This window comes from Scyliorhinus torazame, chromosome 5, assembly GCF_047496885.1.
Source record: "Scyliorhinus torazame isolate Kashiwa2021f chromosome 5, sScyTor2.1, whole genome shotgun sequence".
Taxonomy (NCBI): domain Eukaryota; kingdom Metazoa; phylum Chordata; class Chondrichthyes; order Carcharhiniformes; family Scyliorhinidae; genus Scyliorhinus; species Scyliorhinus torazame.
The window spans coordinates 106,860,229-106,887,287 of NC_092711.1; the positions used below are offsets into that span (position 1 = coordinate 106,860,229).

The 27,059-nt window shown below is 46.2% G+C and overlaps 2 protein-coding genes and 2 long non-coding RNA genes across 7 annotated transcripts; 2 read left to right on the plus strand and 2 right to left on the minus strand.

Annotated features, from left to right (window-relative positions):
- Window positions 1-6,370, minus strand: LOC140421646 (uncharacterized). Its single transcript, XR_011946967.1, has 2 exons — window positions 6,270-6,370; window positions 1-3,402 (listed from the first exon to the last, which is right to left on the minus strand). It is a non-coding gene; the product is annotated as an uncharacterized lncRNA (long non-coding RNA).
- On the plus strand, window positions 4,484-8,507 carry LOC140421639 (uncharacterized). The gene is made up of 2 exons (XR_011946958.1): window positions 4,484-5,194; window positions 6,333-8,507. It is a non-coding gene; the product is annotated as an uncharacterized lncRNA (long non-coding RNA).
- A 1,472-nt stretch (window positions 8,508-9,979) lies between these two features.
- LOC140421636 (uncharacterized) lies at window positions 9,980-17,030 on the minus strand. 4 transcript variants are annotated; one of them, XM_072506434.1, is made up of 2 exons: window positions 15,610-17,030; window positions 9,980-13,035 (listed from the first exon to the last, which is right to left on the minus strand). In XM_072506434.1, the coding sequence occupies exon 2, from the start codon at window positions 12,724-12,726 to the stop codon at window positions 11,893-11,895; it is 834 nt and encodes a 277-aa protein (XP_072362535.1). In that variant the 5' UTR covers window positions 12,727-13,035; window positions 15,610-17,030; the 3' UTR covers window positions 9,980-11,892. The 4 variants fall into 4 exon arrangements, with proteins under 4 accessions (XP_072362535.1, XP_072362534.1, XP_072362533.1 ...); XM_072506433.1 differs by lacking the exon at window positions 15,610-17,030 and adding an exon at window positions 13,908-14,162; XM_072506432.1 differs by lacking the exon at window positions 15,610-17,030 and adding an exon at window positions 13,627-14,162.
- A 172-nt stretch (window positions 17,031-17,202) lies between these two features.
- LOC140417840 (uncharacterized) lies at window positions 17,203-25,436 on the plus strand. The gene is made up of 3 exons (XM_072501288.1): window positions 17,203-17,344; window positions 18,694-19,781; window positions 25,351-25,436. Exons 2-3 carry the CDS (start codon window positions 18,800-18,802, stop codon window positions 25,434-25,436), a joined length of 1,068 nt encoding a protein of 355 aa, XP_072357389.1. The 5' UTR covers window positions 17,203-17,344; window positions 18,694-18,799.
- Window positions 25,437-27,059: the final 1,623 nt, after the last annotated feature.

A 27,059-nucleotide genomic window follows, 5' to 3' on the forward strand; every position in this document is an offset into this window, starting at 1 on the left:
TTCGGTAATTTCTGATTTTATTAGATTTCCAGCATCTGCGGTATCTTGCTTTTATTATTATTTTTTTCAAAAAATATACTTTATTCATAAAATCGATCATAAACATTACAGAACATTGAATTGTCTTGACTGTACATTTCCATCAGAGTTACACATTCCCTTGACTTTCTTCCATTCAATTTTGATAACCTTCCACAGATATCGCTCTTTACGTTACAATTCCTTCTTAAACATTTACATTGTCATGTTTCTTTTACGCATTGGAGTGTTAATCACAAAATCATTACCCTGGCTGTCTGGATTGCTTGTCCACTGCCTCCCTGGGAAGGCTGCTCCTTAAGAATCTGCTGCCCTTGTCCTTCCAGGTGATGGTGACCAGGGTTTGGAAGCTCCTATCTGGTGAGTTCCCACACTTCAGTAACAAATGATGAAATGTTTGCTCCACACCCACAGGGTTTCATCTGTTTAAAGCCACAAACAAAGGCCCAGTTTTCTCCTGGATTTTGAGACAAATTAGCTTTCAAAATGATGCAGAGTCTCAGCCAATGAGGGAGGCCTGGGCTCAGCCCCTCCCCTCATTCACTCTGATTGGTTGGAGGACCAGTCGCTCCCGCTCAGTCCTCCACCCCGCCCATCTTCCTATTGGTCGAGAGGTGCCGTCAATCACTCCCCGGTCATTGTGGTCTGGCGCATGGGCAATGCTGTTGCTGGATTTTAGTAAGAAGTCTTACAACACCAGGTTAAAGTCCAACAGGTTTGTTTCAAACACTAGCTTCCAGAGCACTGCCCCTTCCTCAGGTGAATGAAGAGGTATGTTCCAGAAACATATATATAGACAAATTCAAAGATGCAAGACAATGCTTGGAATGCGAGCATTTGCAGTTAATTAAGTGTTTATAGATCCAGAGAAATGAGTAACCCCAGGTTAAATAGGTGTGAATTGTCTCAAGCCAGGACAGTTGGTAGGATTTCGCAAGCCCAGTCCAGATGGTGGGGGGTGAATGTAATGCGACATGAATCCCAGGTCGCGGTTGAGGCCGCACTCGTGTGCGGAACTTGGCTATAAGTTTCTGCTCGGCGATTCTGCGTTGTTGCGCGTCCTGAAGGCCGCTTTCGAGAACGCTTACCCGGAGATCAGAGGCTGAATGCCTTTGACTGCTGAAGTGTTCCCTGAGTGGAAGGGAACATTCCTGCCTGGTGATTGTCACGCAATGTCCGTTCATTCGTTGTCGCAGCGTCTGCATGGTCTCGCCAATGTACCACGCTTCGGGACATCCTTTCCTGCAGCGTATGAGGTAGACAACGTTGGCCGAGTCGCACGAGTATGTACCGCGTACCTGGTGGGTGGTGTTCTCACGTGTAATGGTGGTATACATGTCGATGATCTGGCAATTGCGTCTTGCAGAGATTGCCATGGCAGGGTTGTGTGGTGTCGTGGTTGCTGTTCTGAAGGCTGGGTAGTTTGCTGCAATGGTTTGTTTGAGGTTGCGCGGTTGTTTGAAGGCAAGTAGTGGGGGTGTGGGGATGACCTAGGCAAGATGTTCATCTTCATCGATGACGTGTTGAAGGCTACGAAGAAGATGTCGTAGTTTCTCGGTCCAGGAAAGTACTGGACGACGAAGGGTACTCTGTCGGTTGTGTCCCATGTTTGTCTTCTGAGGAGGTTGGTGCGTTTTTTTGCTGTGGCGCATTGGAACTGTCGATCGATGAGTCGAGCGCCATAACCCATTCATACGAGGGCACCTTTCAGCGTCTGTAGATGTCTGTTGCGCTCCTCCTCGTCTGAGCAGATCCTGTGTATACGGAGGGCCTGTCCATAGGGGATGGCTTCCTTAATGTGTTTAGGGTGGAAGCTGGAGAAGTGGAGCATCGTGAGGTTATCCGTGGGCTTGCGGTAAAGCGAACTGCTGAGGTGACCCTGCTTGATGGAGATGAGTGTGTCCAAGAATGCAACTGATTTTGGAGAGTAGTCCATAGTGAGTCTGATGGTGGGATGGAACTTAATGATGTCATCGTGTATTTGTTTCAGTGATTCTTCGCCGTGGGTCCAAAGGAAAAAAATGTCATCGATGTATCTGGTGTATAACGCCGATTGAAGGTCCTGTGCGGTGAGGAGGTCTTGTTCAAACTTGTGCATGAAGATGTTGGCAAATTGAGGTGCGACTTTGGTCCCCATGGCTGTTCCGTGCGTCTGGATGAAGAACTTGTTGTCGAAGGTGAAGACGTTGTGATCCAGAATGAAGCGGATGAGTTGCAGAATTGCGTCTGGAGATTGGCAGTTGTCGATGTTGAGTACTGAGGCTGTTGCAGCAATGCTGCCGTCATGTGATTTTAAAGCTCTTCTCACATTCAGAACATTTGAAAGGTTTCTTATCCGAGTGAACAAGTTGGTGTGATCGGAGGCTGGTTAAATAAATGAATCCCTTTCCACATAAAGAGCAGGTGAATGACCTCTCCCCTGTGTGAACTCGCTGGTGTTTCTGGAGGCCAGATAACTGAGTAAATCCCTTCCCACACACTGTACATCTGAACGGCCTCTCCTCGTTGTGAACCCGCTGGTGTATCAGCAGATCATTTGTGGTTTTATAACTCTTCTCACATTCAGTACATTTGAAAGGTCTGTTATCACTGTGAACCAGTCTGTGAGTAGCGAGGTGGGATGATCGTGTGAATCCTTTCCCACACACAGAGCAGGTGAATGGTCTCTCCCCAGTGTGAGTGCGTTCGTGTTCAATGAGAATCTGTGATCGTTTGAATAGCTTCCCACAGTGGGAGCAACTGAACTGTCTCTCAGTGCCAACAACCTGGTGCTTGACCAGGTCCTCGGAGAATTTAGAGTTATCACAGTCTGACTGGTTAAACAGCCACTCATCAATATGAACTTGCTGGTGGGTCAGCAGGTGGAATGACTGAATGAATTCCTTCCCACACATGGAGCAGGTGAACGGCCTCTCTCCAGTGTGACTGCGTCAACGCATTTCCAGCAGGGATGGGTAATTGAATCCCTTCCCACAGTCCCCACATTTCCACGGTTTCTCCATGGCGTCAGTGTTGTTGTGTCCATCCAGGTTGGATGATCAGTGGAAACCTCGTCCACAAACAGAACACGTGTTTCTCCCTACAGTGAATGGGGTGATGTTTGTTTCAGGCTGTGTAACTGGTTAAAACTCTTTCCACAGTCAGTTCACTGGAACACTCTCACTCAGGTGTGTGTGGGTCTCGGGGCTTTTCCTGTCACACTGATGTTTGAAATCTTTTCCCACAGACAGAGCAGACAAATATTTCTCCTTCCACATTCAAAGACCGATGATATTCAGGTCCTCATGAATTAAGTGACTCTGTCAGATCTCGATATGATGTTTGGTTTGAGTTTCCCATCTGCAAATCAACGACCTCTTGTACCTTGTAAAAGACATTGACAGTGTCAGTATTCCCATTTGTACAGGATAGAAATTTAGAACCAACAATTCCAGTTTCTATGAATTTTGTTTCTCTCTTGTTTCCCCAAACTTGTGGTCCAATCAAACTTCCTTCTCAACTACACCAGAATGTTGTTTCCAGTGTCTATGGGACATTCTGCACCCTGAGGTGGCCACCAGTGTGGAAGGTCTCAAGTGTTCCGCTAGACACCGCATGCCCCCTCTCCAGGACAACCCAGGGACCGACAAGACCACAGAAGAGGGGCCGACAGCCAGAGTTACCCCCTGCCGATCTACAGGCTGCTGCTTTAATCAGGCCCAAGAGCAGGTCCAGGAGCAGATCCTCTGACTTATTCAGTCCCCTCCACACTGGGCAGGCAGTGATTAGTAGTGTGAGGTTGAAGTGCAAAACCAAATGGAGAAGCAGCTCCTTCAGGTAACCATACAGGGGCTATATAGCTGGTTTAGCTCAGTCGGCTAGATAGCTGGTTTGTGATGCAGAATAAGGCCAACAGTGCGGGTTCAATTCCTGTACCAGCTTACCCAAACAGGTGCCGGAATGTGGCGATTAGGGGCTTTTCACAGTAACTTCATAATTGTGACAATAAAAGGTTATTATTAGGGGCTGTAACCTTTCACTGAAAATAAATATAAGGCCCAAAGTGGGAAGCACGGTGCCGAGAACCCAGATTCGAACCCAGCCCCTGGTCACTATCTGTGTGAAGTTTGTACATATTCCCCGTGTCTGCGTGAGTCTCAAAAGAAAGGGAAGCTGAAACGAAAGAGAAAATGCTGGAAAATCTCAGCAAGTCTGGCAGCATCTGTAGGGAGAGAAAAGAGCTAATGTTTGGAGTCCGATGACTCTTTGTCAAAGCTGAAAGGGGAGCTGAATTGGGGCTATATTGCCCCTTAATTGGAATAAAAGAACTGGGTGCTCTAAATTTATTTTTTAAAATAAAATTATATGACCCAAATACCCCTCTAGGCCGCGAACATCAAGCGCAACCCGTAAGTGGGAAATATGTTTAAAAACGTGCTAACAACGATTCGGCCCCGGACACTAGGACCCGGTGAGAACAGAAACCTGTAGCTCCGCCTACTCTGCGTCTTAAGGCTACAGCGCATGCACTCCGCCCTGAAACAAGATGGCGACCATTAGCCAGAAGCTGGGTCTGGGGAAAAAAGACCCGGAGCTGGAAACGCGGGATCTGCAGAGTCTCATTCAGGGTTTGAGGCCCTCACCGGGTGTTTAGAAACCCTCCCTATCCAGATCCGGCCCCATTGTTCCCTCAGAGTTTCCACATCCTTCCCACTGCAGACGACAAAAGAGCGACCCTCCCCCTCGCCATTACTTACACTGCGCATGCGCAGCCTATTCCTCTGGCGTGAAGAGGGGACATTCACTGCCGCGGGGAATGCTGGGTAAACACCCGGCATCGAAAATACTAAAACCAAAGAAAATGCTGGAAAATCTCAGCAGGTCTGGCAGCATCTGTAGGGAGAGAAAAGAGCTGACGTTTCGAGTCCAGGTGACCTTTTGTCAAAGCTGGAAATACTAATCAAAAATACTAATTAGTTAGTCGTGATCTTTTTTGCTGTGATGTGGATATTGGGAGAAAATGGGAAATTTATAAAATTAGGAACCAAGTAATAAACCCATGTGCACAGAACCTTCATTATCCATCAGAAAGATGGAGTGATGATGTGGAGATGCCGGAGTGGGACTGGAGTGAGCACAGTAAGAAGTCTCACAACACCTGGTTAAAGTCCAACAGGTTTGTTTCAAACGCTAGCTTTCGGAGCACTGCTCCTTCCTCAGGTGACTATACAGGGGCTATATAACTGGTTTTGCTCAGTGGGCTAGATAGCTGGTTTGTGATGCAAAATAAGGCCAACAGCGTGGGTTCAATTCCTGTAAGATGGAGTGATAATTGGTGGAGAATTTCAAATGCCCCAAAGTTTTCCAAAACAGCAGCAATGACAGAGTCCAATGCAAACACAGAAGGTGGGGTGACTGAGTGAAGCATTTTGGTGATACAATGGTAAGCACTATTGCCTCACAGTGCCAGAGACTCAAATTCAATTCCGGCATTGGGTGACTGTGTGGAATTTGCACTTTATCCCCATGTCTGCGTGCCTTGCCTCTGGGTGCTCTGGTTTGCTCCCACAGTCCAAAGATGTGCAGGTTAGGTGGACTGGCAATGCTAAATTGTCCCTTTGTCCAGGGATTTATCTGGGGTTACGGGGATAGGGCAGGGAAGTGGGCCTAGGTAGTGTGCTCTTGCAGAGGGCAGGTGCAGACTTGATGGGTCGAGTAGCCTCCTTCTGCACTATAGGAATTCTTGGTTCTATTGCACCAAGTTACTGTCAGGATTGTATTTGCGTGGATATTCCAGGTCAGTTTTAAAAATGCATTCATGGGAGGTGGGTGCGGCTGGTTCAGCCAGCATTTATTGCCAATCCCTGGTTGCCCTTGAGATGTTGCTGGTGAGTTGCCTTCTTGAACTGCTGCAGTCAATGTTGTGTAGGAACACTCACGGTGTTGTTAGGGAGGGAATTCTGGATTTTCCTGGAGGAATGGCAATATATCTCCTTGTCAGGGTGGTGAGTGGTTTGGAGGGAAATTTACAGGTGGTGTTTTTTCCCCCAAGTGTCTGCTGCCCTTATCCTTTTCGGTGGCAGTGGGCTTGGATTTTATTTTATTGCAGGTTTTATATAGATTTTCAAAATAAAATCTTTGGAAGTATGTTAGTGAACATTTGAAACAATTCCAGCAACTTTGTTATCCACTTCACCTTAGTTCCAACCCCACAATTTACCAGATATGTTCAGCTCAATTTCACAACTTACCTTTGTGTTTTTGTGGCTTGTCTCTCATGTTTCCCTCTTTCTGTTTTCAATTCATTTTTGAAGGTATTAGAAGATGAGAAATTACAGACAATCGTAAATCAAAGATCAGGTCAAGATCTGACTCAGTCACTCGATTCTCCAGGATCTGAATATCATCAGCTTTTGAACATGGAAGGAAAAAGCACCGTTCACCATGGGGTAAAACTGCATATGTGTTCTGTGTGTGGACAAGGTTTCAACCGTTCATTTGGCCTGACGAGATACAAGCACAGTCACACCGGGGAAAGACCGTATAAATGTGGAGACTGTGGGAGAGGATTCCATTATCCAGTTGACCTGGAAAGTCACCGGCGCACTCACACTGGAGAGAGATGTTTCACCTGCTGAGTGTGTGGGAAGGGATTCACTCAGTGGGCTGGCCTGTTGATACACCAGCGTATTCATAACAGGGAGAGGCAGTTCACCTGCTCCGTGTGGGGGAAGGGATTTACTCAATCAGCTGGCCCGTTGATACCAGTGCATTCACAGCAGGGCGATATAGTTCACCTGCTCCGAATGTGGAAAGGGATTTACTCAGTCATCGGCCCTGCTGATACATTGGCACATTCACACAGGGGAGAGGCCGTTCACCTGCTCTGTGTGTGGGAAGGGAAGCACTGATTTCTCTGCCCTGCAGTCACACCAGCGAGTTCACACCAACAAGAGAGAGTTTAAATGCTCTGATTGTGGAAAGAGTTTTATAAGTCCACGCACACTGAGGGAGCACCACTACATTCACACCGATTCCACACCGTTCAGCTGCTCTCACTGCCAGAAGGGGTACAGGACATCTTTCCACCTTGTGGCACATGAGAACATTCACACTGGGGACAGGCCGTTCACCTGCTCTGAATGTGGGAAGGGATTTAATCGGTCATCCAACCTGCAGAAACACCAACATGTTCACGGTGAAGAGAGACTGTTTAAATGCCCCGATTGCGGGAAGTGCTATAAAAGTTCTGAGGAACTGCAGCACCATCAGCGTGTTCACTCTGACGAGAGACCGTTCAGGTGCTCTCACTACGGGACTGGGTTCAGGAGAACAGGCGACCTCACTGTACACCAGCGAATTCACACTGGGGAGAGGCCGTTCACCTGCCATGTGTGTGGGAAGGGATTCAGTTGTTTATCCCATCTCACTGCACACCAGCATGTTCACATGACTGAGAAACCGTTTAAATGTCCTGACTGTGAGAAGAGCTTTAAAAGCAGAAAACTTCTGCTTATACAGCAGCGTAATCACTCTGGAGACAGACCATTCACCTGCACAGTGTGGGAAAGGATTTACCCGGTCATCCACTCTGCTGAGGCCAGCAGGTTCACAGCGAAGAGAAGCCAGTCACTTGTTCCATGTGCCGGAAGGGATTTACCCGGTCATACAACCTGCTGAGACACCAGCGAGTTCACCAGTGATTACAGGGGTGTGATTCTGCTGTTAATCACATCCAGGACTGTTTATTCTGATAGTTGGAGTTTATTTCTGATGTAAAGCAGCCCTATTGGACTTGGTGTGTGCCCCACAGCATTTCTCATTCATGTGTGAATAGAACATCATCTCCGCAAACCTTGTTTTAAATTTGCATTGAACTGAACATGAACAATAAACAGATCTCAGTCCAATCCTGCAGCTGCATATTGACAGGGGAAAGTCTGTTCTGTAACTTGAGGATAAGGCCGTGTATGCTCTGAATGTTTGTAATCATTAGGTTTAAGCTATGTGATAGACACCTAACTTATCAGACATTGAAGGAATTACTCTGAAAGTAAACTCACCGATTTCTCACCTCAGACTCTGGTCCTGCTGTAATGAACACTCAGCATCCATTAGTGCTGATTTACAGTGAATCACTGAATATCCTGTGGGATCTTTGTTTTGTGAAATATCTCTGCCCATTAGTGCTGAACTGCTGGATAAATCTGATTATATTTCAACATGATTTGGATTTAGTTCAAAGTGCAGGTTAGCTGGGATTGGCTGTGCTAAATTGCCCCTTAGTGTCCAAAGATGTGCAGGTTGGGTGGGGTTACAGGGATAGGGCAGGGGAGTGGGCCCAGGTAGGGTGCTGTTTCGGAGCATCGGTACAGACTCAATGGGCTGAATGGCCTCCTTCTGCAATGTAGGGATTCTATGACAAGAAAGGGTATGTGAGCCCAGATAAATGGGTAATTTGTAACCAATAAACAATGTTTATGTCCTGACTTGTAGTCTGGCGTCTTTGTGAAGATTTAATTCACTCACTCAGCAGCTTGTGGGGAACCAGACTGAGTTTTTAAAAAATGAATTTAGAGTACCCAATTTTCCAATTAAGGGGCAATTTCGCCTGTTCAATCCACCTGCCCTGCACATCTTTGGGTTGTGGGGATGAAACCCACGCAAACACGGGGAGAATATGCAAACTCCACACAGACAGTGACCCAGAGCCCGGATCGAACCTGGGACCTCAACACCGTGAGGCAGAAGTGCTAACCACTGTGCCGCCCTCAGATTGAGGTTTAACGAACATAATGAGCAGGAAGAGGCCTTTCGGTCGTTCGAGCCTGTCCTACTATTCTTTTATTTGTCTAGGGGATGTGTGTATCACTGGCTAGCATTTATTGCCCATTCCTGATTGCCCTTGAATTGATTTGCCGGTTCAGAAGTCATTTCTGTGGGTCTGGAGTCACGTAGACCAGACCAGGTAAGGGTGACATATTTACTTCCCTCAAGGGCATCAGATAGGTTTTTACAACATTTGATAATGGTTTTCATGGTCATCAAAAGATTTTAATTTGAGATTTTTATTGAATTCAAATCTGACCATCTGCCATGGTGGGATTCGAACCCAGATCCCAGGAGCAGTCCCCTGGGTCTCTGGATTTCTGACCCTGTGACAATACCACTACATCACCGTCTCCTCGATCATCACTGATTGGCTACTCCAATTCCACCTCCCTGTACTCTCCCCATACCTCTCAATTCCCTTTATACGCAAAAATCTATCAATATGTCTTAACTACACTCACTGACTGAGCATCTATTGCTCTCTGGGAGAGAGAATTCCAGAAATTCACAACCTTGGTGAAGAAATTGCTCATCACAATTTGAAATGGGCAACCCTTTATTCTGAGAGTCAGTGTTCCAGATTCCCCAGTCAGGAAAAAAAACCATCTTTACAGCGTCTAACCTCTCTGGATCTTTATCAATCATATGTTCTAATTAGATCACCTCTCATTTTTCTAACAACCACAAAATTTGGACCTAGTCTGATTTTATTAGTACCCAGTCACCAAGTCCCTAATAATAAGGATAGATTCTAGCATTTTGCCTACGCTTGATGTTAGGCTAACTGGATGGTAGTTTCCCATTTTATCTCCTTCTCATTTCTGGAATAGTGAGGCTATGTTTTCTACTTTCCAATCCTTGGGGATTGTTCTAGAAGTAAGGAATTCTGGAAGATCCAATATTTATGCAGCTGCCTCTTAAATCCCAAGGATATAGGGTGTCTGGACCAGAGGATATAGTCACTATTTAGTCCCATTAATTTCTCCACTCTATAATTCTAGAAGTTCATCATTCTGACTGGATAAGGGAGTCTGTAACCTGCATCTGCAAAGCTGTATGCAGCTCAGTCAGGATTCATGCAGCTTCCATTCTTGATCAATCAAACACATTTTCAATGGGAATTAAATGGTCTTTTTCATTTTTTAAACTTTTATTCACATTATAATTGTCAGAAAGCATGATTCAATTAACAACTTTTCTGTAAAATTCTATAAAATAATGTTGAAACGTGTGTCTGACTGGATTTTCATTATTACTGGCATCTGATTAACATAGTTGTGGCTCTTCAGATATTGTACTGTTGACCAATTTTTAAAAATATGACTCGTTCTTGTACTAAGGTTGCCATCCGCCCCCTGCACCAAACCCTCAGTTCCCCCTTGTAATTGGAACTTTTCTGTTTCCTACGATGAAGACAGATAAAAAGTATTTGTTTTGTGTCTTATTTCCTTATTCCGATTATAATTTCCCCGTCTCTCATGGAGGCATGTTTACTTTCACTCTTCCTATCTATGCACCTACAGAAATATTTACAATCAGCTTTGTAACTGACTCAAATTCTCCATTCACATTTAATTCAGGCTGTTGTTTCCCAAGTCAATGATCCCGACCACTGTGATCCCACTCCTTATTTAAACTGTTTTTTAATTACTTTATCAGAATTACAAAGCCATATCTCAGAGTGTGGCCAGGAGCAAATCCCTAATCCAGCTCTTTGCCTGCTCCAAAAAACAATTCAAATTGAATCCAATTCATGGTCCCCACCAGAGAGACATACCAGATGCAGGCATTTCACCTGACCTCACGCTCACCTTCGCCAAAAGGCCGAGAAGCGATGTGATTCCACTCCTAACACCACTTGAAAGATACAGAGTGAGGAATCATAACTTACCCGAAAAGAGGACTGAGCTCAGGAGTGATTTTAAAACAAATTATTGAGAAGCAACAAACATGAGTTAAATGGACAGAAAAAGTAAACATTTCTTTAGGTGATGATGGTTTCTGGCTCCTGGAGGACAAACAGTAGGATGGTGCTGAGTGATGTTGGTGTCCATGGCTGGTGGCTGCCATCCTCTCTGAACAGTTCACTGGTGTTGGTGTCCATGGCTGGTGGCTGCAGTGTCCTCTGAACGGTTCACTGGTGTTGGTGTCCATGGCTGGTGGCTGCCGTCTCCTCTGAACGGTTCACTGGTGTGGGCCAGATTTTGATGTTTGGGTGAAGCCAATCACTTTGAAATCTCCTTGTTCTTGAGAGCGTGTGTTAATCTTCACACACACAATTGGGTTACGAATGGCTCATAATGTCCAATTATATCAGGGTTCAAAATGTCTTCTTTCAGGGGCTATACTCAAGACATTGTCCTTGGCAGAGATAACAGGTCTGTCCTGTGTTTGTCATTCAGCAAGCTGACATAGAAGCTTTCTTCAGAATACAGAGGGAGAACTATTTCTCAAATATTCCATAGATTTCTGATGATTTTACACAAGTCGATTAAACTGTGATTTCTCACAATCTATTACTTGGATTGAACTTGTCTCCATTCCCGGTCTGAGGGGATTTCTGGACTAGATGGGAGATGGGAGGGATAACATTCTGGCCTCTCAATTCCCCACCAATTCCCATTCCCTTTCTTTCTGGGAGATAACGGAGGCTTCACTGTGTGTAATGTACAAATCAGTAAGAATTGGCAGCAAGGGCTGATCAGCACTTTCTAATCGGAAATGTTAATCAGTGGAACAAATCAGACACTGAATTGTAGATTTTGTACCAAAGGTCATTTTGGGATTGAAGAAAAATCCAGAATCTTGTTGTGAACTAATTTCTGATGAGAGTTTCTGGATTATGGAGAGAGATCACACACAGCAGTTCCAGAATTCTGCAGCCCCAAGAATACAATCAGCTATAGATCCAGAATAATAAACTCCAGCCCAGTTAAACAGTGGATTAACATTAGCAGAAACAAACCCCGACTGTCAGAATGAATGTGATTGGGGCCTGGTTGTCATTAACAGCAGCAATAACAGCAGAATCCAATCCCTGAGTCACTTGTGACGTCGCTGGTGTTTCAGTAGTTGTGATGAATCAATAAATCCCTTCCCACACTCGGAGCAGGTGAACGGCCTCTCCCCAGTGTGAACCCGTTCATGTCTCAGCAGTTGGGATGACTCAGTGAATCCCTTCCCACACTCGGAGCAGGTGAACGGCCTCTCTCCAGTGTGAACCCGTTCATGTCTCAGCAACTGGCATGAATCAATGAATCCCTTCCCACACTCGGGGCAGGTGAACGGCCTCTCCCCACTGTGACCTCGCTGGTGTAATGCTAGATTAGATGACTGAGTGAATCCCCTCCCACACAAAGAGCAGGTGAATGGTCGCTCCCCTCTGTGAATTCGTTGGTGCACGGTGAAGCTGCTAGAATGCCTGAAGCTCTTTCCAGAGTCAGGGCAGTTGAATGGTTTCTCACCAGTATGAACTCGCTGGTGTTTCTGCAGGGTGGATGAAAGCCTAAAGCTCATTCCACAGTCAGTGCAGCTGAATGGTTTCTCCCCAGTGTGAACTCGCTGGTGTGACACTAGGTTGGATGAGTTAATGAATCCCTTCCCACACACAGAGCAGGTGAATGGCCTCTCCCCAGTGTGAACCCGCTTGTGTAATGCTAAGTGTGATGACCGAGTGAATCCCTTCCCACACACAGAGCAGGTGAATGGCCTCTCCCCAGTGTGAACCCGCTGGTGTAATGCTAAGTTTGATGACCGAGTGAATCCCTTCCCACACACGGAGCAGGTGAACGGCCTGTCCCCAGTGTGAATGCGTCGATGAGTTACTAGCTGGGAGGGGAAAGTGAATACCTCCCCACATTGCCACAGTTTCTCCATGGTGCCAGTGTCCTTGTGTCTATCCACACAGAACAAGTGTACAGTTTGTTCCCAGAGCAATTGAGTTATATGTTTTCAGGCTGTGTAAGCGGTACAGTCAGTTTTCTGGAACACTCTCATTCGGGTGTTAGTGTTTCTCCGTGTTCTTCCAGTCACACTGATAGTTTAAATCTTTTTCCAAATGAAAACCTTCTTTCCACATTCAGAAACTGATGATATTCAGGTCCTGAAGAATAGAGTTAATTTGTTGGATGTTGATCTGATGTTATGTTTGACATTCCCGATGGCAAATTCTCCTCGCCTAATATCCTGTAAAAGGAGTTTACAAAAGTCATCACTGTCAGTCCAGGATAGAAATTCTGAACAGACAATTCTAGTTTCTCTGGAACATTTTTTCCTCTCTTGTTCCCCCAAAGCTGTAAATCCCCACCCCACACACTCTCCCTCCTTGGGCTGAAATCCAAACCCATCTCACCATCTTCTCCGTTTCTTTCCTCAACTCCAAGTTTTCTTCCTCCCTCTCCTCTGCCTGAGTTCAGTTCTCCAAACACCCTGAAAAGGGAATTTCTGTCAGTCCCAGATAGACATTCAGAAGTTACCCAAATTCTTCTTTGTTTCAGTTTGCTGTGTGAAAATCTTTTCCCCTTCTCACCCTGTACAGGAGTTTCCAGAATCCATCAGTGTCACTCAATGGGGCGGTGGTGGCGTAATGGACTAAATAACCAGAGACCCAGAACAATGCTCTGGGGATCTCAGGTTCAAATCCTGCCACTGCAGATGGCGAAATTTGAATTCAATAAAAATCTGGAATTAAAAGACTAATGATGACCATGAAACCATTGTTGATTGTTGTTAAAAAAAAAATCTAGTCATTTAAGGAAGGAAATCTGCTACCCTTACCTTGGCTGGCCTACATGTGATTCCAGACCCACAGCAATATGGTTGATCTTTAAATGCCCCCTCAAGGGCAATTAGGGATGGGCAATAAATGCTGGCACAGCCTACGACGTCCACGTCCCATCAACGAACTTAAAAAATGTCCAGGACTCCAATTCACAGATTTCTCTCCCTGAATTCTGAGCCTGAATGGTGGCGCATCAATAGAAAGATGGCGACTGCGCATGCGCCTTCCCGCACGGCCCAATATAAAGACAATGGCAGCCGTTATCTGCGATATTCACCAGGAAAAGTCGCTCAGCCGCAAGCACGGGTCTACTAACTGTTTATTCGGGCTTTGAATCTTCCACGGAATGGGTTTGAATTCTCTCAGGTTATTCTGCAGACTTCATTCCTCCCGCTCACTCAGCGGCGGCATTATCCAAAACGCTGGCGGTCATCTCCCATCCACTCTGTCCAGTTCCAGCATCAGCACTGCGCATAACGTCACCGCGCATGCTCTATTCACAGCTCCGCCCTGCGCATGGAAATGTCCCCGCGAGGAGGTGCAGGGGCGGGGCAACAATGGGGCGGGGCCACTGTCTCCGAGGGACGGGTCTCCTGTCTCCGAGGGGCGGGGCTCGTGTCTCCAAGGGGCGGGCAGGCCTGGTGATTCCAAGGGGCGGGGCGGGGCGGGGCTTCTATCTCTGAGTTGGGGGGCTCCTTGTCTCCGAGCGCCGGGCCGGAGCTGCAAGCCGGAGATGTCACCGCGGAAGAGTGATTCCTTTGGCTGATTCAGGAGGGGTGCATTGTGACGTCACAATGCGGAAGTTGTGTTGGAGGAAATCCGTGTCTGTCCCTTTTCCATGTCTCCTCTCGCAACAGCAGCTTAAAGTACAATAGGTTTATGTCAAATCAGAAGCTTTTGAAGGAGCAGCTTGCAGCGCAGGCACGGCGCTCGAAAGCTTGTGACTTAAAAATAAACCTGTTGGACTTTAACCTGGTGTTGTGAGACTTCTGACTTTGCCCATCCCAGTCCAGCTCCATTTCTTTTCTCGTTCTGGGATAAATTTGTGACTTGCAGGAACTGAAGGGAAAGGAAGTGAATCCAGGGAGGGTGCAGACTCTGGAAAGGTTGGACCAGGTCTCTCCCTCTCTCTCTTAAAGACATTGACATTCAAGATTCTCTGAAGGTTAACGTGCAGGTTCAATGGGCAGTTAGGAAGGCAAATGCAATGTTAGCATTCATGTTGAGAGGGCTAGAATACAAAAGCAGGGCTGTACTTCTGAGGCTGTATAAGGCTCTGGTCAGACAACATTTGGAGTTTTGGGCCCCGTATCGAAGGAACGATACGGGGCCCAAACCTTGCCGACCTTGGGAAAGGGTCCAGAAGTTCACAAGAATGATCCCTGGAATGAAGAACTTGTTGTATGAGGAACAATTGAGGACTCTGGTCTGCACTCGTTGGGAGTTCAGAAGGATGAGGGGGGACCTTATTGAAACTTACAGGATACTGTGAGGCCTGGATAGAATGGATGTGGAGAGGATGTTTCCACTCGTAGGAAAAACTAGAACCAGAGGAAGAGGGCAAGCAAGTCGGAAACAAGCTTAAAATAAACTTTCTAACTTTCAGAATCTCAGACTAAAGGGATGATCCTTTAAAACAGAGATGAGGAGGAATTTCTTCAGCCAGAGGGAGGTGAATCTGCGGCATGATCTGTATGATCTGGATTAACCCTTAATGGGTTTCCAGCTGGTTTAGCACACTGGGCTAAATCGCTGGCTTTTAAAGCAGACCAAGGCAGGCCAGCAGTACGGTTCAATTCCCGTACCAGCCTCCCCAAACAGGCGCCGGAATGTGGCGACTAGGGGCTTTTCACAGTAACTTCATTGAAGCCTACTTGTGACAATAAGCGATTATTATTATAACTGTCAGAATGAACATGGTTCAGTCCTGGATGTGATTAACAGTAGCAATAACAGAATCCAACCTTTTGTGAACTCACTGGTGTTTCTGCAGGGTGAATGAACGAGTGAATCCCTTCCCACACACAGAGCAGATGAATAATGTCTCCCTGGTGTGAATGCGCTGATGTTTCAGTTGGAGGGAATGCTGAGTGAATCCCTTCCCACACACTGAGCAGGTGAATGCCTCTCTCCAGTGTGATTGCACTGGTGAATCAGCAGATCCATTTTGCCTTTAAAGCTCTTCTCACAGGCGGAACATTTAAAAGGTCTCAAATCAGAGTGAACACGTTGGTGTGCAGTCAGATGTGTTAGTCGAGTGAATCGCTTTCCACACTCGGAACAGGTGAACGGCCTCTCCCCAGTGTGAACTCGCTGGTGTATCAGAAGATTAAATTTGTTTTTAAAGCTCTTCTCACAATCGGAACATTTGAAAGGTCTCTTGTCAGAGTGAACAAGTTGGTGTGCAGTCAGATGTGTTAGTCGAGTGAATCCCTTTCCACACTCGGAACAGGTGAATGGTCTCTCCCCGGTGTGACTGCGGTGATGGGTTTCCAGCTCAGAAGGGTAACTGAATCCCTTCCCACAATCCCCACATTTACACGGTTTCTCAATGGTGCCGGCGTCCTTGTGTCTCTCCATTTTGGACGATCAGTTGAAGCTTCTTCCACACACAGAACACGTGTACAGTTTCTCCTCGCTGTGAATGGTGGGCTGTTTTTCAGGCTGTGTAACTGGTTAAAGCTCTTTCCACAGTCAGTTCACTGGAACACTCTCACTCGGGTGTGTATGTTTCTTTGTGCTTTTCCAGTCACACTGATGGTTAAAATCTTTTCCCACAGACAGAACAAACATTTATCCTTCCACATTCAAAAGTTGATGACATTCAGATCCTGATCAATTGAGTGACTATCAGATCTTGATGTAATGATTGATTTGAGTTTCCTGTCTGTCAATCCATTCCATGTCACCCTGTAAAATCAGTTTACACAGGTCAGAAATTCAGAACAGATAATTCTCGTCCCTGGGGAGTAATTGTTTCTCTCATTTCCCAAAGCTGCAAATCCCAGTCCCACAGTTTCCCCTTTCCCACAAACTCACCACAATGGTTTCAAGGTCATTAATACGGAATGGAGTTTTGAATTTCAGATTATTCACTGAATTTAAATTCGACCATCTACGTTACATCAGTGTGAGTGCAGGATAGAAATTGCCCCATTCTCTCCTCCTGCTCCAGGATCAGTAAAGTGAGTTAAAGATAATTTCTCCTGAACAAATCTATTGCTGCATTTCCTTCCGGAAGCCACATTTGTCCACTGGGGCCTGGCACCGGGAGAAAGCGGCAGCTGCCGTTGTGTTGGGTGTTGAGGCGGTGCCGCCAGTTTGTTAATGGGGGTGTTGAGGCCTCCACTGGGTGTTTGTGAAGCCTCCCCTCCCACCCACTGCTCTTAACGCTGCCTCCGCTTATCCGCCTGAAGATGAGACAAAGAAGAGTCTGTCCCTGGACATGCGCCTCACTGCGCATGCTCCACATTACAATGCCAGGGGTGTGGTTGATAAAGCTTTGGGCCAATAGAAAGAGGGGGCGGGTCTGGAAGACCGAGCGGGAGAGGCTGGTCCTCCAACCAATCGGATTGAATGAGGGGGCGGAGCCGGGCTGTGAGTGACGCAGGTGCAGTTCCGGTTATGGTGATGTGGTAATGTTGACGGTTTTTTCTTCGGTCCGCGACCGGTAAACAGAAAATTGCGGAAAGCAGTCACCGATTGATCTGCCAGGTGTGTGGAGTATTTTTGTATACATGTTGTGCAAGCACAAACTTCGGAAAAAGTCTTCCCAGTCTCCCATTTGAACCGAGCTGGTCCTCACCTGCCCGTTTTAAAGACCGCCATCTTTAATCGGGGCAATCTGCAGGAGGACGCATGTGCAGTCACCATCTTTGTACGGGGCAATGTTTTCAATGAATGGGGAGGTAATCATATCGCGCGAAATTGATATCATTGTAATCACATCATAGAGTCCCTACAGTGCAGAAGGAGGCTATTCGGCCCATCGAGTCTGCACCGACTATCTGAAAGACCACTCTACCAAGGCCCACGTTACCTTTGGGTACTAAGGGTCAATTTAGCATGAAGCAAATCCTGCTCTGTGACTCCCACTCCCTCTTCGGATGTCCTGCCCCATGTGTCCAAAAAAATGCAGGTCTGTGCAGTCACATGAAGACCCATGGCAAAAACACAGACCCTGAGTAGACATCATCCTCAAATCGAGAGACTGCTGATGACTACGGGAAATGTGCAACAGGGAGTATGAGCAGTCATCCTGGACCAGACAGCCAGAGGAAATATTGTGAATTTCTCTGCTTGACTGACAGCGTAGTGGGAGACGACTATGAGTCATTAGGAGAGTTCAGTCCCGAGGTATCAGAAGAATGGGTGACAATCTCAGCAGCAAATGAGCTGAGATTCAGATAGAGTTGAGCGATGTTACTGAGATGAAAATAGTGATAATGTAGATATGTGGCTGGTAGCTCAGTTTGGGTTGAAATATTTTGCCATGACTGAACAGTCTGGTTCAGACTCAGTTACCAGGGAGCGAAATGGAGTCATTGGTGAGGGTATGGACTTTGTAGATGGGTCTGATGACAATGGCTTTGGACTTCCCAATATTTATTTGGAGGAAATGTCTGCTCATCCAGTACTGGATATCACAGAATCAGGATGGTGTGTGAGTTGGAGAAAAACTAGAGGTGATGGTTTCCACATACACCTGATACCCTGATCCTCTGGGTGGTTAGATTGAGGGTTTGTCAAAATTCTCTCAAGAGCTAAATAAAATCCCTCTCTTTTGCCCATTGGTTCTTACACACTGCCCCTTCTCTCTCTTGTCCTCTTCTCCCACATATTGGCCAGAATCCTGTGTGGGCCAAGACTGTGTGGCAGATTTTCTTCCCTGAAAGACATTAGTGAACCAGTTGGGTTTTTTATGATAATCCAGTTTTCATGGTCACTTTTTCCCAGTGTCAGCCCCACAAATGACCAGATTCATTCAGCTCAATTTTACAACCTGCCCTTGTGTTTTTGTGGGTTCTCTCACTCCCTTTTTCTGTTTTATATCAATTCCACAGGATATTAGAAGAGGAGATTTGCAGTTGGGAAACTGAACCCAAACATCACATCAGGGTTAGACAGTTGCCCATTATATAGGGACCGGAATATTATTGGATTTTGAACATGGGAGATAAAGGAATCATTCCCAGTGGAGAAGAACTGTACACGTGTTCCGTGTGTGGACGAGGATTCAGACAATCATCTGACCTGTTGATACACAAGCGCAGTCACACTGGGAAGAAACTGTGGAAATGTGGAGTGTGTAGGAAGGGATTCCAATCTCCCTCTCATCTTGAAAAGCATTGCCACATTCACACGGGGAAGAAACCATTCACCTGCTCCGACTGTGGGAAAGGATTCACTCAGTCATCCAACATGCTGAGACACCAGCGAGTTCACACTGCGGAGAGGCCATTCACCTGCTCTGAGTCTGGGAACAGAATCCCTCACTCATCCAACCTGCTGAGACACCAGCGAGTTTACTCTGGGAAGAAGCCATTCACCTGCTCCGAGTGTGGGAAGGGATTCTCAAGGTCATCTAACCTGCTGGCACACCAGCGGGTTCACACCGACGACAGACCCTTTAAATGTCCAGATTGCGGCAAGTGCTATAAAAGTTCTGGGGAACTGATGTCCCATCAACGTGTCCACACTGACGAGAGACCGTTCAGGTGCTCTCACTGTGAGAGTGGGTTCAAGACATCTTTCGCCCTCACCAAACATCAGCGCACTCACACTGATGAGAGACCGTTCAAGTGTTCTCACTGTGGGACAGCGTTCAGGCAATCGAGTGACCTCGCTGTACACCAGCGCACTCACACTGGGGAGAGGCCATTCACCTGCTCCCACTGTGGGAAGTGTTTCTCTCACTCTTCTAGCGTGCTGAGACACCAGCGAGTTCACACTAATGAGAGACCTTTCATCTGCACCCAGTGTGGGAAGGGATTCAATCAGTCATCCATCCTGCTGAGACACCAGCAAGCTCACACCACTGAGAGACCATTTAAATGTCCAGACTGTGGGAAATGCTACAAAAGTTCTGCGGAACTGATGCGCCATCAACGTGTTCACACTGACGAGAGACCATTCAGTTGCCCTCACTGTGGTAATAGGTTCAAGACATCGTCTACCCTCACCGCACACCAGCGCACTCACAGTGAGGTGAAACCTTTTAAATGCCAGGACTGTGAGAAATGCTACAAAAGTTCCAGTGAACTGATACGCCATCAACATGCGCACACTGAGGAAAGACCTTTTAAATGCTCAGACTGTGGGAAGTGCTTTAGAAGTTCCACCAATCTGATGTCCCATCACCGTGTTCACACTGACGAGAGACCGTTCAGGTGCTCTCACTGTGGGACTAGGTTCAGAGAATCAGCTCATCTCACCGTACACCAGCGCACTCACACGGGAGAGAGACCGTTCACCTGCTCCGATTGTGGGAAGGGATTCAGTCATTCATCCAACCTGCGGGCACACCAGCGAATTCACAAATGACGACAGTAATTGGATTTTGCTGTCAGTTACATCCAGAAATGAATCATGTTCATTGTGCTCTGTTTCTGCTGATGTTAGCACGGTAATATCTGCTGATGGCAGCACGGTAATATCTGCTGATGTTAGCACGGTAATATCTGCTGATGGCAGCACGGTAATATCTGCTGATGGCAGCACGGTAATATCTGCTGATGGCAGCACGGTAATATCTGCTGATGGCAGCACGGTAATATCTGCTGATGGCAGCACGGTAATATCTGCTGATGGCAGCACGGTAATATCTGCTGATGGAAGCACAGTAGCACAAGTGATTAGCACTGTGGCTTCACAGCACCTGGGTCCCATGTTAGATTCCCTGCTGGGTCACTGTGTGGAGTTTGCAGTTTCTCCCAATGTCTGCATGGGTTTCCTCCAGATGCTCCGGTTTCCTCCCACAGCCCAAAGAAGTACAGGTTAGGTAGATTGGCCATGATAAATTGCCCTCAGTGACCAAAAAAGGTTAGGAGGGATTATTGGGTGACAGGGATAGGGTGGAAGTGAGGGTTTAAGTGGGTCGGTGCAGACTCAATGGGCCGAATGGCCTCCTTCTGCACTGTATGTTCTGTGTTAACAAACTTCAGCCGAGTTAATATTCTATATAAATGTGAAATAAATTGAACTTGTGTTAAATGCACACTACGGTCATTCCTTAAAGGTCTCTCCCTCTTCCCAGTCTCCTCCACCCTGACCTCCAACAACAAGTGTGAGGAGCTCATGGAGCATCTTTGTCTCACTCTTACTAACAATCTGATCAGCTGCCTCTGCTGCTTTCCTCCCTTCCACTAGCCCACAGGTTAAAACTCTCTCTAGTTCTCCCTTGTCTGACTCTGTGAGCCCGTTGCCCATATCGTCAAAAGCTCAATAGAGTCAGGGATTGTTCCGAGATTGGAATATAGCTCACGTCGTTCCCGTTTTCCAAATCAGAGCCAGGGAATGATAGGTTCATCAGTGTGACCTCGATTACAGGGAAGGTGCTTGACGGGATGCTTGGAGATATTGTTTCTCATCACTGGGGAAGAGAAGGAACCATTAGAGATGTTCTAGTGTCCAATTCGCTGAGCAAGTCTTGAAACCTGTTCTTCAGCCCAGACTCACTATGCACATCCGCATGTTAGTTAATCCACGCCTAATAAATAAATCTGTCCACTCACACTGGTATCCCATTATCATGCACACGTTCCCTCTGATTACAACCCATTCATAGACTTTCAGGTGATCTTCTCAAAAGTTCAAGGTGGTGTCTGTCTCGAGATCTTTGTTTATCTTAACGGTTAGAGGGATATGAGGAACATGTCGACAGGTGGATTTGAAACCAGGAAGAAATCAGCCATGATCTGACTGAATGGTGGAGCAGGCTCAAAGTGCTGAATTGCCTGCCTCTGCTCCTAATTCCTATATTCTATCTCCCTCTGAATGGTCCCAGTCTCTTGGGCAGTGGCCAGGCTCACTGTAACAAATGCAGGATTTTAGATATATTAGATTTTCAGTATTTGGCAATTTAAGGGTTAACAGCTAGGGTTACAGTGTGTCTGACTGCTGTAGTCATGTTTATAAAAAGAATCTTGTTTTGCAAGACCAGAAAGTTTTAGGAGCCGGAGGTGAAATTAACCAGTGGAATGTGTTTTCAGTCTGGGGTAATGCAATGTTGTTTGACTCGGGAGAAGCCCTGGGGAGTTAATGTGTTTTCAGCCTGGGGTAAAGCAATGCTGTTTGACGAGGGGGAATCCCTGGGGAGTTAATGTGTTTTCAGCTTGGGGAGTTAATTTGTTTTTAGCTTGGGATATGATGTCATTGCTGGGTGGAGCTACGGTATTCAGACATTTTGCGAAAGCATTTTGAGTTCAGGTCGGATCTGGCTACCATTTGGACCACAAGAAAGGTATTTTGCTCTCACTGTAAGATAGTTAAAGGAGAGTAATAGTATTTAATGCAGAGCAGAATTGTATGAGGACAAGGGAAAACAAACCATTTGAAACAGCTTTTTGATGAATTCCTGCCAGAAGACATCCAGCCAGGCTGACAAGGTGGCTAGCACAGCTGTCTCACAGCGCCAGGGACCCAGGTTCAATTCTGACCTTGGGTGACTGTCCGTGTGGAGTTTTCACTTTCTCCCCGTGTCTGTGTGGGCTTCCACCGGGTGCTACAGTTTCCTCCCACAGTCCAAAGATATGCAGGTTCAGTGGAATGGCCACGCAAAAATTGCCCCTTGGTGTCCAGAGATGTTCAGGCCAGGTGGGGTTACAGGGATAGGGCGGGCAAGTGTGGCTAGGTAGGGTGCTCTTTCAGAGGGTTGGTGCAGACTCATTGGGCTGAATGGCCTCTTTCTGTACTGTGGGGATTATATAAGAGAGTCTGCAGGGGTTCTAACAGGAGTCAAATCTGTTCTGGAAAACTAATATTACTCTGTGCCATTGGGATGTGGGGTGGATTGAGAGCTGTAGGGTTTTCCTTTCTTGTTATTTACTTGGGAATAGAGATAGTAATTAAGGGTATTTATTGTGTTGAGTAATGTTGTTTACGGGGTCATTGGAAGCTATTTTCGGGTGTGATGTTAAAGTGTTTAATGTTGTGTTAATAATAAAGTTTTGTTTTAAAACACCAAATTCCTATTTCTTTGTGCAATCACTCCTGGTGCAAAGTATTCTTTTTGCACAGCCTTACAAAATAAACTAAAATATTGGGGTTTTGGTCCAGTACACTAGCGACTGCTGGGGTCTGGTCTGGGATTGTAATATAACAAATGTAGTTTCCTTTTAAAAATGATCATTGACAAAGATACAAACTTCTTCAAAAGAATGCTGTCAATTTATTCATCTCATTCATACTTTCCTTCCACTAGAACGTACATTAATACCGGATTGAGATGTTACATTGAATTACGTTCATTTGCTGCTGTGATTTCCTGTCTCTTCCCCTATCGTCCCTCACTTCTTCTCAATCTGAGACATCTCATTAATTAGCATCCTCTCTCATTGATGAGCTCTGGATAAACATTCCTGTCCACAACAATATGCTCAGAAAACCTTGAGATCAGAGATCCAACATTCCCATTGATTCCAGGCATTAATATATTTTGTTTGTTTATTTTTCACTTTAACCCATTGTAAAAGCTGCTGATGTTTTATCATTTCAAAATGATTCCAAATTCAAACAGGATTTCTGCCGGACATCCTTCAAGGCTGAAGCTTATCCTTTGGGAATCAAACATAATCCTTTTCTCAGTTGTAATTTTACTGTTTAATTTTTATTAGTACAGAAGCTGGCAACATTTTAGATTAAATAACAATTGTTTCCAAACTTCTTCCTCAAACCAATTTATTTTTGAATTTTTGCTGTTTATGTACAACACCATTCTTTAACAATGACCGGACGGTGTTTTGAGTGTCTGTCGTACTCTCAGCAGGGAGAGGGTACTGTTTCATGGGACACTGTGTCGGTCCTCTTATATCTTTGAGTTTGGACATGTCTCCATAACCATGTTTATGGATTGTGAATACACCCGGCACAGACTCGAGAACTGCCGGGACCTCAGGATCATCAGAGGTGACTGGTCCACACTCTGCTGCAAAGCCTGGTAAAACTTGGACCTCAGGATCATCAGAGGTGACTGGTTCACACTCTGCTGCAAAGCCCGGGGAAACCTGGAGCTCAGGATCATCAGCGGTGACTGGTTCACACTCTGCTGCAAAGCTTGGGAAAACCTGGAGCTCAGGATCATCAGAGGTGACTGGTTCACACTCTGCTGCAAAGCCTGGGAAAACCTGGAGCTCACCCTTCATGGGGTCAGGGTGAGGATCGTAGATGACGGTGGTGGGGGAGTTAGAGTCGACTAATATTAATTGCTGATGGCTGCCTTTGTGGGAATGGTGAAGCAACTCATTCCAGGGCATCGTCATAATGTTATAAATGCTCAACATGCTACAGACTCATGGCTGGAGCCCTTTCAGAAAGAGGGTCTTGAAGCTCAGGGAGTGAGAATGGTTTACCAGTCCCAGAGGACAGACGGACAGATGCTGCAGAGTGAGAGCTGGTCTCTGTAGCTGGTGGCGGCCGTCTCCTCTGAATTTTTAACTGGCAGAAGCCAGTGTGTTGGTGTTGGGCTGAAGCTCATCTTCCTGGCAAAGTGGTATTTTTCCTTGCGAAAGCCAGTTTGATTCTTTACAGTCAAACCACAGATAGTTGGTTTACTATGGGTCATGAGATCCAATTGTATTCAGGTTAGAAATGACTTTTTCAGGGCCTGTGCGAGAGACATGTCCTTAGAATACAGACCTATCCTGTGTTTGTCGGCCAGCAAGCTACTCTGGAATCTGTCTTCATAAGACCATAAGTCGTAGGAGCAGAATTAGGCCATTTGGCCTGTCGAGTCTGCCCCATTCTCCTGCCTTCTCCCCATAACCCCTGATCCCCTTATTAACCATGAAACTAGCAATCTCTGTCTTAAAGAGACTCAGGGATTTGGCCTCCACAGCCTTTTGTGACAAAGAGTTCCACAGATTCACCACCCTCTGGCTGAAGGAAGTCTTCCTAATCTCTAAGGATCATCCCTTCAGTCTGAGGCTGTGCCCTCGGGTTCTAGGTTTTCCTACTAGAGGAAACATCCTCTCCCCCTCCACTCTACCGCGGCCTCTCAGTATCCTGTAAGTTTCAATAGGAGCCCGCTTCATCCTTCTAAACTTCAATGAGTACACAGCCAGAGTCCTCAACCACTCCTCAAATGACAAGCTCTTCTGGAGAGTGAGAGAGAGAGAGAGCTATTTCAATAATATTCAATAACGTTCTGAAAATTTTATAAGATTATTAGATGGTGATTTCTTACAGTCCAGTACTTGAATTGAACGTGTCTCCATTCCTGTCCTCGGGGGTTTCTGTACCAGGCGGCAGGGGTAACATTTGGAGACTCTCGATTCTCCACCAGTTCCTATTCTCCTTCTTCCTGCTGGATAATGGAGGTGTCGCTGTGTGTAATGTACAAACCAGTAAGAATTGTCAGCAATGATCAATCAGCACTTTCTAATTGGAGATGGTCATCAGTATAATCTTCCAGATATTGGAGTACAAATGTATCAAAGATCAATTTTACAAATGAAGTAAAAGTTCATCTAAACTCATTTCTGATGAATGTTCCTGAATTATAGGGAAGGTCACAGACAGCGGAACTGCAGCCCCAGGAACACAACCAGCCCAGTTACTGGGAGCATCAAAACAGCAGAAACAAACATGAACTGTCAGAATGGGCATGTTTCAGTGCTGGATGTGATTAAGAGAAGAATCCAATCTCTGCAATCACTTGTGAATTCGTTGGTGCGCCAAAAGGTTGGACGAATTAATGAAACTCTTCCCACACTCGGAGCAGGTGAATGGTCTCTCTCCAGTGTGAATTCGCTGGTGTGTCAGCTGGTTAGATGACTTTGTGAATCCCTTCCCACACTCAGGACAGGAGAACGGTCTCTCTCCGGTATGAACACGTTGGTGTGAAATGAGGTGTGATGAACTCCTGAACCTCTTTCCACAGTATGTGCAGCTGAATGGTCTCCTCAGTGTGAGTTCGTTGGTGTGACAGGAGGCAGGATGAATCAGTAAATCCTTTTCCACACGCGGAGCAGGTGAATGGTCTCTCCCCAGTGTGAACCCGCTGGTGTATCAGCAGGTGGGATGGCCGACTGAATCCCTTTTTTTTTTAAGAATATTTTATTGAAAATTTTTGGTCAACCATCACAGTACATTGTGTATCCTTTACACAATAATATAACAGTATAAATAACAATGACCTGTTTTATAAACAAAGAATAAATAATATATAACAAAAACTAAAACTAAATGGCAACTGCCTTGTCTCAGATAAACACTCTCCAAAAATATGGTTTAACAATCCAATATACAATTATTTATAGTAACGACCTATACATATTATACATATATATTAATAACCCTGAGACTCCTTCTGGTTCCTCCCCCACCCCCCTGGGCTGCTGCTGCTGCCTTCTTCTTTTCCATTCCCTCTATCTTTCTGTGAGGTATTCGACGAACGGTTGCCACCGCCTGGTGAACCCTTGAGCCGATCCCCTTAGGACGAACTTAATCCGTTCCAGCTTTATAAACCCTGCCATGTCATTTATCCAGGTCTCCACCCCCGGGGGCTTGGCTTCCTTCCACATCAACAGTATCCTGCGCCGGGCTACTAGGGACGCAAAGGCCAAAACATCAGCCTCTCTTGCCTCCTGCACTCCCGGCTCTTGTGCAACCCCAAATATAGCCAACCCCCAGCTTGGTTCGACCTGGACCCCCACTACTTTCGAAAGCACCTTTGTCACCCCCACCCAGAACCCCTGTAGTGCCGGACATGACCAGAACATGTGGGTGTGATTCGCTGGGCTTCTCGAGCATCTCGCACACCTATCCTCTACACCAAAAAATTTACTGAGCCATGCTCCAGTCATATGCGCCCTGTGTAACACCTTAAATTGAATCAGGCTTAGCCTGGCACACGAGGACGATGAGTTTACCCTACTTAGGGCATCAGCCCACAGCCCCTCCTCAATCTCCTCCCCCAGCTCTTCTTCCCATTTCCCTTTCAGCTCATCTACCATAATCTCCCCCTCGTCCCTCATTTCCCTATATATATCTGACACCTTACCGTCCCCCACCCATGTCTTTGAGATTACTCTGTCCTGCACCTCATGCGTCGGGAGCTGCGGGAATTCCCTCACCTGCTGCCTCGCAAAAGCCCTCAGTTGCATATACCGGAATGCATTCCCTTGGGGCAACCCATATTTCTCGGTCAGCGCTCCCAGACTTGCGAACTTCCCATCCACAAACAGATCTTTCAGTTGCGTTACTCCTGCTC